This window comes from Phalaenopsis equestris, unplaced genomic scaffold, assembly GCF_001263595.1.
Source record: "Phalaenopsis equestris unplaced genomic scaffold, ASM126359v1 Scaffold000081, whole genome shotgun sequence".
Lineage (NCBI taxonomy): Eukaryota > Viridiplantae > Streptophyta > Magnoliopsida > Asparagales > Orchidaceae > Phalaenopsis > Phalaenopsis equestris.
In genome coordinates this window covers 459,095-470,459 of record NW_018164523.1, presented here as the reverse complement: position 1 = coordinate 470,459, position 11,365 = coordinate 459,095, and the positions used below count along the sequence as shown (strand labels likewise).

Sequence of the window (11,365 nt, the reverse complement as noted above, 5' to 3'; positions counted from 1 at the left end):
CCCCACACCAAAAATAACGCCGACAGCATTCCAGTAATTATGCAAACTTAAGTGAATATTTTCTCTTAGCTTTATTGATTTGATGAACAATCTACACATACATTTATCTCACAAAAGCTATTGTAAAAGACTATTAAAATACATGTGGATTTATTGATTTGAGTGGTAGAAACTTTTGAATATTTAATGATATGATTTAAAAAGAATTATTATAATATCATACTGAATAATTAGTGATATAACATAATTTATAATAAAATAAAAATTTTGAAAAGAATAAAGCATGGCATGAAACCTTCATATATTACTCACACTTGTTATAGGAGCCAACTACTCTCTGGTCATAAAATGAGCCATAAAAAAACTAAAGCTATGGTGCTTTTATATCCAATGATTTTTGTATTTAAATAATTAGGTGAAGCATCCAACAGATACAATTCATATCATCTCAATAACAAGAAGCTTCGAGCTATGACAGTCTATGTTTTTTTAACTATGTTGAAGTTCAACCATTTCTTGAGTAAGAAGTGCACTAATTAATAGTTGTTTCGGTCAGTACAGAAAGTGTTATAATCAAATGATTATTTATTTTTACAACAAAGTTAGTTGTTAGCTTATCGAATATTAAGGATGAAAGTAATATCAATTATAAAATTAGATAGAGTTTCTAACACGGTTCACTATATACTTAAATTCTACTTACTTGACAAACTACTAGTATATAAGTTGAATGTTTAAATTAAATATGTTTGTTGATAAATTTAATATATTCATGATAAAAAAAATATAGTTACATATCAGGGTTTGATGGATTCTACTTGAGAGCACATGCACATCGTTAATATGTTGCCAATATTTATAATGAATGACAACATATTTCTCACAACCTCCTTATCTGAATGAAAAAAGAAGAATATACTATTAATGTTAAAAAAACACCCATTCAAAAACAAGACAAATTAATGTGGGATTCTTCATGAGATAGTGCATGTATAATATCCTGATTTGATTGATTGTAGTGTATTATAATTTAACTATGAGTGATTCTATCTTGTTCCTAATTCATGGTATAGACCATACGATATCACTGATTTGAAGTTAAAATAATTAGAAATATATTAAAATTTGATCCGTTTATTCTAATATGTCAATAAAATTAGGTATATTGCCTTAGATAGCTTATTAAAGTAAAAAAAAAAATTTGATTGGATAGTAGTCATCGAGACTTAATCTAGAGTGATTACTGAGGGTTACAATATTGTTAAACCTGCTCATCAGAAATAAGAAATGTCCAAAATTTTTCATCTTACTTAATTATGTTTAGCAAATGTTAACCCTAAAGGATATTAGTGGGACATATAAAGAAGTTATTCTTGCAATGGATGACTCTCTTGGTAATAGAAATAAAGAAATTTTAAGTATAATATTTATTCACTTGTCTGATGAACCAGAATAAGATGTGTACCTTTTTTTTACCTTTTTTTTGCATTTACATATTGTAGTTCCAATTTCAATTTCATAATTATATGTTATGGTGTATTTTTCTTTTATTTTTATTTCTTGTGTATCATGTTGTTACTTCTATTATCATTTACTTTTACTTCATGTGTTTCTTGTTGTTATTTGTGTTATTTTTTGCTAATAATTTTGTTATATTTTGCTTCTAAATATTATGATCGATTTATTTTATCATGTTATAGATGGCTTCAGTGTCGGCGATCTATCTTTAACTTTTTTGAGAGAAAGAAATAGGTGGTTTCATAGCACCTCATAATACGGATGAAGATAACTGTGTTGGCCACGACTGTGACTAGCACACCCATGCACGTGAGGCCCATTGCTCCATCTCTATTGACACCAGCCTTTGCATCCTTGTAGCATCCATTGTAGTACCATGATTAGACTCTTTTGAGGTGAGCCCCTTTGCATATGGAGCCTAGTGTGTCTCGAACCACCCAACACATGCACATCAAATATAGAAAGTTTTTGAAGTTATACTAATTAGTGTAATTTTTTTATTTCATTTTATAGTTACTAATATTTTTTATAGGTTTTTTACTTTTAGATATTTAATCCATAGGATCATGGAGAACATCAAAAGCAGTTATGATGCTCCATATTATTCAAGAAGAATATCTTGATTGATAATCAAGATAAGTGATTTATGGAATTTAATGTAAATCCTAAATAATATTGATTTATAATAAATTCAACTTATCCTTTTATAATAATTTTTTTTTAATATTTATGATATATATATATATATGAAATTTTGGCAGTAGTCTCAGCATCCTCACAAAATTTAGCTAAACTTTGAGAACCGAGGAGCTAAAAACTTACATTATAAATTTACTAATGTCCGTAAGAAGGGGCAGAGACCCATCTGGACATGGGAGGATACCTGGGCTATGTTATATTGAATTTGAGGCTCTCATAAAAAATGTAGAAAGAGGCACTAGGAACGAAAAAACTGGGCCTCAAAGTGAGGGTGAGATTGGTACCTCCTTATACATGAGTGCCTTGTTCTACCTTACCGAGTATAAGAGGGGGATGATAAAATTTATTCATTATAATAAATTAAACTTTGTAATTTTTATTTTCTAACCTTTTCATATGTTAACAAGGGCAAGTATTTGGATACGAGCTCACCACCACTAAGTTGTATGTCCACACATATTAGTATTAAGCGAACTAACAGTGAGTTAACAATAGATCTAAACATGTCCCCATATTAGTGTGTTGACAATAGATCTAAACAATTTTTCATATGCTAACTACTCTAACGATGGTGGAGTATGACATTCTCCCTCACCCAAGCTTGTAATGCCCTCATTGTGCTTTTTATGATACGGTTGTATCTTTTCTTTGCCACAATGCATCTTTATGTACCAGCTGACCTAACTATCATGTTATCCCTTCCACTAGATGAGCTATTTCTTATAATTTGGTGCCCTTTCTTTGTGATTAACTTGATTTGCAAGTATTTCATCCTCTTTCTTATCACAAGAAGTGATTATTGTTGTTGGTGGTTGCTTAGGGAATCCTCATGATTGATCTTCTTTTCTACACTGCACAAGTCTCTATTTTTTGGCAGCCCATGTTGTAGTCCTTCTTATAGTCTTAAGTTGTGACAGTCAAACCAACTCCCTTTGTTTGCTCCCAAATTTGATAAACTTGAAAAATGTTGGGCTTTTTTCCTTCATAACTGGTTGTTGGGAGAGAGGTGTCGTGCAGCAAGATTTCATAGCTTCCAGCTAAGTCCCATGTTCCAGCATAATTTGATATTTTTCTTTTGTTCTTGGTGGTGGAACCTTTAGTAACTCTATAAGTTAAACATTTTTAAACTATCAATTAGCGTTGCTACCTGCTTTGGCATGTCTCTTGGATCTTTGGTTCTTCATTATTTGAGTCGTAAAGAATATTTAATTAGCCCTCCTCTTCTTGCTGAATGCCCTTCGTGAATCGGATGGCTAATCTTAGCTCTTGCTCGTTAGTCCTTATTATTGGTACTAGATAAACTTGATTATCATCCATGATGCATATGCTATTGGTGAAGAGTATTAAGAATGACTTTACTTGATCAAAAAAGTCAAGCCCTATAACAACTTTGAAATTATCTTTTGGAATGAAAGAGAAGTCTAATATACCCAACCAAGCTCTAAAATTTATCTCTACTCTTTTGGATATTCCATGAATTTGTCTTACTACTGAATTGAAAACCTTTATGGAGCCTCCTCCTCCAATTAATTGTAGTTCTATCATTCGTGCTTCTTCGATGGAGATGAAGTTATGAAAAACACATGTGTCCATCGTTTCCCCAGTAATCTACCCACCTATCACCATCCCTACAATGAGTAACCTTTTTGCTTTGGGTTTTGTTATAGTTTTCATCTCATTCAGCAGTAGCATAGACCCCAATCATGCCCCCATATTACCTCCTCTTTCCTCTTCTTCATAATGACTTGCTAGTTGGGCATTTAAGGCTTTTATCTAAGGACAATCCATTGTCAAATGAGGCCCATCATAAAGAAAGCAATTGCTATATGACTAAATTTTGTTATCTTTTTGCTTTCCCTTGCCTTTGCTCTTGAATTAGGATGATCGTAATGAGTCTTTTTTTTTGTGTTGGCCCTTCTTTCCCTCATCTTTGACAAAGGCACTCTTCTTTTCCCGTGACATTGTAGACTCCTTTGCATAGCCAATCAAGCTCTTAGCAAAGGCAGTGGTAGTAGCGAGATATTAGACTCCACGTCTGCTAATTTCCATTTTTGCCCATGGTTGGAACTCATCCACGAATTTAAAGTGAGCGTCTTTGTCAAACATGCAGCGTTTTTTCAAGATTCAACCTAGTGAAATCTTTAGTGTATTCTCTATTTGAACCTATTTTTTTTAGCCTTCGCAATTGGGCTCTATTCTCATCTTTACTTTTTAGGGATAAAATAGTCTCTTAAGCCCTTTCTTGAAGTCATAAAAGATAGATACTGAGCATATATCTTCTTCTATGTCTCCTTTCCTTCTTCTCCACCATAGCATAACGGTGTTAGAGAGATAAAGAGTTGCAAATTGGATATTTGCGTCTTCATTAATAATACCCATGGCTCCAAAATATTGTTCAAGCCTTTATAAGAAGTTGTCTACTTCTTTGGCGTTGTGAGATTTTTGAAAACTCTTAGGCCTTGGCACTTCTATCTTTGGCTTCGAAAGCATGTTGATTGCTTGATGTGTTAGAGCTCCCTTGCATGATGATATATCTCCAAGCATGGACTCTGAACTGTCACATTTGTTGTTCATCTCTTCTTCATGAGGATTTTGTACATTAGGATCTCCCCCATTAGGTCTTCATGCATCTTCGCCAATTGGTTTTTTATGAATTTCTCCAGTTAGAGCATTATACCTCTCATCGTCGAATGGATAGTGATGTCCTTCTCCTCAAGTCCATCCGCCATTTGGCCTAGATCCTCTATATGGTCCACCATGCCATTCATAGCCTCTTCTACTCGAGTAAGGCACGAATCAATTGTATATATGAGCTACTTAGACCTCCTATGTGGTTCGAATGCAATAGGATTTCGTTGCTCCTCACGACCTCGTGCCTGTTGAGATGTCTCCACATTTGTGACATTTTTCTCCACGACATGCTCTTTGAGTTTTTGCCCATTCCTTTATCATAAGCTCTAATACCAACTATCATGGAAAAACTACTTTCAAGTGACTCGTACGGCCTTAGTGCTCTTCCTAAGCACCTTTCCTAAGAATTAAGTTAGCTTCACCATTGCATCACTTGGACTTGGATCAACTAAACTCTCTAAAAAATAAGTAAGGAGGGGGAGTACTTCTATTTATAGTCCTCCCCAAGACCTAGGAAAGTCTCAAGGTTGCATTAAAATAAAGTAACTTCTAGATATCTCTACATTGCCTTTTAATATATACATGATTCTAGAGTTTTCTAGTCTATTTTAGAGTTTTCCCTGAAGCTTTCTTCTTCGAACATTCTCTAGAGTGTGGTGAAACCTTCTAGAGTGTCCTGAATTGGTTTCCTTTTTCTAATCTTCTCTTTTTTCTCATGGTTGGCTTGCTAACTACTTCAAAGATGGAGTGTGACACTCTACTCATAGGGATTTGCTAAGAGACGCACCACTATGTCTCCAGCGAGAGGACGTCATCAAGTGATGATGAAATCATCAGGAGTGTGACAACATTTAATGAGTTGTAGGCCCTCTTCTCTACTGAGCTATTTCAGATTGAATTGATGCTAAAGTCCTCAATTCAGAAGACGGTGGATGCTTGGGTGGAGGAGAGGGCCAGGGTGGTAGAGCGGATTGAGCAACTGCAATGCAAGGCACGTTGGCATGGCAATCAAGCTATAGTCTAAAAAGAGGAGGAGAAGGTGCTGCAGGGGCAGGATGAGTAGTTTTTTACTATTTCTATGTGTGTAGGATTGATATGTACCTTCTATATTTATCCTGCAGATATTCTTGTATTAATTAGATAACTGTATTGGACGATTTATTCATATTGATTGTTATGTTTATTATAATTTTTTTCATTACCGTTGTCCCTTTGTTCTCTCTTACACCATTCATAGATGTGATGGATATAGTTGTAATTTAATTTTTCTTTTTTTGGCAAATATTATCGGCAGAAATATTGCCCGGTAATCAACCATTAATTCTAAAGTTAGCTCGCTGATGGGGTACTCATTAATTTTCTACTACCAACTCCGCCGCTTATTCAGTCAGAAAAACCTCACTGTAGAACATCAGCCATAAACTCACCTGTAAAGCTTTAAAGCAGAAAATTATAGACCAATGATTATTTTTTCGTTTTCATATCTTGGATGAAGTTTCTCTGGCGTGTGAAGACATTGCTGACATGACATTGTGATCAGCCACACAGATAGCATGGCTCGTTTTCTTAAATTTTGTGACGTTGGCATTTAAAACATTTAAGAAATGGTGAATAGGTATAGGATTAAGACATTAATGCTGACATGCGGTGAATGAGAAGTTCATGACTTCGACGTACCTGATTTCTGGTGAGGCCGCTTTGCCTGGCTAATATATGCTTATCAACATCGCTTGGGTACCTGCAAGTTGGCTTATTCAGTATATTATTTCAATAATATTTACTCATGGTTGAAACAAAATGAAGTGATCAATGATATTTTCTCAGACAAGTTTTTCGGCAGAAGCTTTGGTTGCATTTTATTTATTGTCATGACTAATTTTAATTGACATAAAATTTGATTATCTGTGTTGGTAAGATTGAATTGGTGTATGACTAAGCTAAATTTCGTTGAAAAAGCACTCATTTATTTCGATATTATAAGATAAGCTGAAAAGTACTCGACAAATTTTATTAATCTAATCCCCCACTTCTCTTCATAAACTTTCAACAATCTTCATTATTGACATATCCTTCTCCTTTTACGTGAAACTTTGGTTAATTTGGATGAACTGAAAAAATTACTATGTAATCAAAATTAATGACTGAAATCATATGATAATCAATGGAGGTGATGACGTTGCATCAATACAATGACAGTAGTATCCTGCTTCTACATTTATTGACAAGAGTCACCTTGTATATAAAATCTTATATATACATATATAAACATGTAGGGAGTCAATAGCAACTTATTCACCCAAGATATATATATATATATATATTATGGTGTACTAAGTTAATAGACAGGCAGATCAGCTGTCATTATCACATCTTTACAACAAAAAAAAAAGGACAATCTTGAAAATATATTGAATCCAAGACCACTGCAATTGTTAATAATTGCGTATTTATGCAAGTAAATAATGAGCCAACACTCACCCAAATCATGTATCGATCACTCATTAATATACATCCGTGTCATGCTGAGTAGCATGGATCAATGCAGGCGGTATATATGCAAGTACGTGTTTCAGCAGACACCTTATTTAATTTGGCACAAAAAAAATGAGTAGACCAACTTATACGTATGGTATAGAAATATCTAAATTGTCTCTTTTGATTGGAGTAAATGGAAAAGAATTCATAAATCCAATATTACATATTACGATTGACGAATTCGAAAATTTAAATTTTGATTTTGTTAAATATCAATTGAGACTTCGAGTTATTTCTTTAGCTAAATAAGAAATTGCTTTTGCTAACAGCGAATGATTACTTTACATATATATATATATATATATTATATATATATATATATATATATATATATATATATATATGAAATAGTTTTTCGGAGATACAACTTGCTTCTCTGATCAATCAATAATGAATCCTTTGAGAAATTTGAGTTGTAATAGTGTCTAAGAAAATTATTCAATAGTCTGCAATCACAATATAAGTTTAAATATGCGCCTTTTCAAAAGAAAGTGAAATGACAACTGCTGGCTTTTAAAATAGTCAGACAGCCATTCAAATATTAAACTTCGCTCATACATTACCTTACAGTTCTGCTCATATGCATAAGCAAAACATGTAAATGCATGCATCCCTAAACCAGTGTTATGTCTAGGGTGACATAGATTATGGATGTCTTAATTAAGTGGAGTTTTGATTTCCCCCTCATTTACAACGGGGAGAATTGTCCAGATGGCAGTACCGGCTAAGTTATTGTGCACAGAGGCATATTATAATCTAATAAAGAATATTCTGTCAGGATGGCCAATCACCGACGGTCATGTAGCTGGCAGTTGATGTCGCCGGCAATTGACAATCCGGACGTGCCGTGATATTTTCTGTATTTTCAAAGATCTTTCATGTCAGCCAAGTATAAGAAATTTTTCTATTAGTTCCAATTAACGTGATATTGATACGACAAAACAATTAGCAGGGAAAATAAAAGACAGACCAAATTACGCGCATGATTTTTCATATTTACCTAATGCCAATACGCATGTGACATGTTCCAATTAAAAAAGAGATCTACAGAAACTTACGGGTGAAGAAAATGGTCGAAGAGCCAAGCACGTAGAACCGAAACCGAACGTTCAGGAAGGCCTCGCTGAGGCCGCCATGGCTGCTGATCCATGAAAATGTCACGCTGTTGAAACACCCTCTTCTCTCTAAGCCAGTAGTGGTCGATCAGCTTCAATCTCGGCGTCTCTCCTCTGCTTATTCCCGGCTCTGTAGTTGGTTCTAGCCCTGCAACCGCCTTCCTCATCGCTTTCATTTGCCCTACAATGCCGTCTCTCAAGCATCTGAAATGCCTCGACATAGCCTTCGAAGCCAGCGCAAGATACACCGTCGCTGCACCTTCGCCGGCCACCGCTTCGAAGGAAGAAGCCACCGTAGCCATTTGCTCGCGGTATCGCCTATACCTCCTGTCCAACTTTTCATGCAGTAATTGTGAGATATTTGTTAATATAACAACTTATATAATTATTATAAAAATACAGAGATATGTATGTGAATCCTCTTAATAATGCTCTCTTTAGGATATAACTGATGAATAATGCTAATTTGCTTTGGTGCAATTTATGGAAGGTGATCTTTAAGAAATTAATGAAGTTTTAATAATTAAATGGTTTATGTTGATATTTATATTTTTTTGAATATAAGTATTTCATTACAATACAGATTTATGAAGATAGATCTTGATGAAAAATTATTGATCATAAACTATTCCTTACTAGCATTTCCTATAAGAACGTTTTGTGACATAATTTTCTGCCTCAAATTTTAACATTAAATTAATTATAAGACTATAAAAAATTTACAAATTTATAGTTTATTGGAATTTGTTATATTTTCTATTAGTTATATGTTATGATTCAGTGGCACAGAAGGACTCATTGAATACAAAATGAAAAACTAAGATAAATAGTGAGAGCAAAATTAGAGGAAAAAATATTGCATCAGGACTCCTAACGTATATTGAGTTCAGAATTCAATTGTGGAGTGCCCACGTGTGTTAGTATATTGCAGGGGGAGCCCACTTAACACGTGGCGCCACACCATTGGACTCCGAATGCATTCAGAGTCCTGATGTAATATTTTTGTCACAAATTAGAGAGGGTGGAGAGGTAACTCATCATTTACTTGAGCTTAAGCTTCATTAATGAATCAACTTAATTAAGTTTGAGGTGAAGTTAACATAAATATGCTTTATTAGCTCAGCCAGCTCAAGATAGACAATGGAAAATTCTCTTATAAGAACATACATTTCCATAATGAGAGATCATAAGCCTCTTTCTAAAATTTTGAGGGGCATTTACACGCATACCACACAATTCTTAGATATTTACATACCTAACAACTGAACTTTTTATATTTAGATGCATAACATTTAAATCATTAACATCACATAAGAAACCCACACTCACTAACACATTTCAAAAGTGAAAAACACCTTGTTAATAGGTTTTTAACACGAAAGTGTTATAATTATAAATATCAAACATTATGGATTTTTGTTAATAATTGCTAATTTTTTCAAATTTTAAATACTAAAAAAAAGATATAGTAGTAATTTAAAATAGAACCAACAAACTATTTTAAATTTATTTTTAGGACAATGACATTGACATTTGAAGATATTATTACTTTTATCTCTTTTAATAATTTATTTTTTATCTGTGATATCAAAATACCTCATAGGTTCATCAGACATTAAACTTTATACATTATTTTGACTATTATGATATAAATTTCAAATGAATAAAACATGTACCTAGCTTAATGGCAAAAGTTCACCTAATTATTGCTTGAACAATTGCTCCATAGACTAACCCCCAGGACATCTATTATCATGCTAAAACATATATATTATATATTATAAGCCCCCCATTTCCTTTCCTTATTCTTTATGACATAGACTTAATACTTCCTTCATCACCAAATTCAATGCTAGGTAAACAGTTGAGACATACATGAATTATATAGTTCAATGTTATACACTTATAATTGCTCTTCTCCTCATATTTTTTCCTGGTCTTGAATTTATAATGGATAAAGCAAAAATCATATGACAGGAAATAAATCCTTGCTGTACTGGTAAGAATGAAAAGACATTTCCAATTAGGCATCTTATATAGTGAAAATTCACTTCAACATTCAGCTCATTCTTAGAATTTATTTTGAAATGTATATTTCTTACATAGAACTCATCATATAAATTTCTGAAAATACTATGTTTCCAACTTCCAAGTTTTTATATAATATGAAACTGGTATTATTTTTTGTATCAAATGCTAAATTGGACCAAATAAAATAAAATAAAATAAAATAAAAATAAAGATATACAAAAATTAAATGACTCTTAACCTTAATTAAAAAAAATGTTCGTTCCATAAAATTTTAATTATTATTTTTAATTATTTAAAAACTTTATTTTACATGTTTTGGAATATTTAGCCATGTTATTGTTATTTTTTGAATTTAAACCATACAAAATATGAAAGATCATATTTCTAATTAATTGTTTTGGGTTAAGGACCATTCTATCATTGTTGGCTTTGACTTTCACTCTGAACATCGAAGTTAAGCATACAAGCTTTTAATTTGTGGCAATTATGACGAAATTCATTCCATGTCCAGCAAAAATAAAAAAAATAAAATAAAAGCATTCATATGGCCATTTACTATTTCATATTCATTTTTTTTTTAATTTTTTCTTACTACACAGTAGATAGATTCTTAGGTTTTTTGTCCTTCCCTAGAGGGTGACCCTTAACAGCTCTGTGATCATTTCCTTATTTGCAGGGAATAGCACTGCGAAACTATGGAAGGCAATAGGAATGGATGTTTCTAACTACTGGCCCTGAAAAAGTAATTTGTACTTTCATCAGCTAAGCTGAACAGTTTTGGCAACTGTAGCTCCACCATTATTGCACCATCTAACTCAAGCCTACGTTCATCTTTC

At 32.9% G+C, this 11,365-nt stretch overlaps 1 protein-coding gene across 1 annotated transcript in view; it reads right to left on the bottom strand.

The window, feature by feature from the left end:
* The window catches only part of LOC110019820 (homeobox protein BEL1 homolog), a 50,348-nt gene that overhangs the window by 38,125 nt on the left and 858 nt on the right, over nucleotides 1-11,365 (bottom strand). Inside the window, exons 2-3 of the mRNA XM_020717660.1 lie at nucleotides 8,442-8,833; nucleotides 6,526-6,586 (exon numbers count right to left, since the gene is read on the bottom strand). Coding sequence (XP_020573319.1) covers nucleotides 6,526-6,586; nucleotides 8,442-8,833 — 453 coding nt within the window. The remainder of the gene's footprint in view (nucleotides 1-6,525; nucleotides 6,587-8,441; nucleotides 8,834-11,365) is intronic.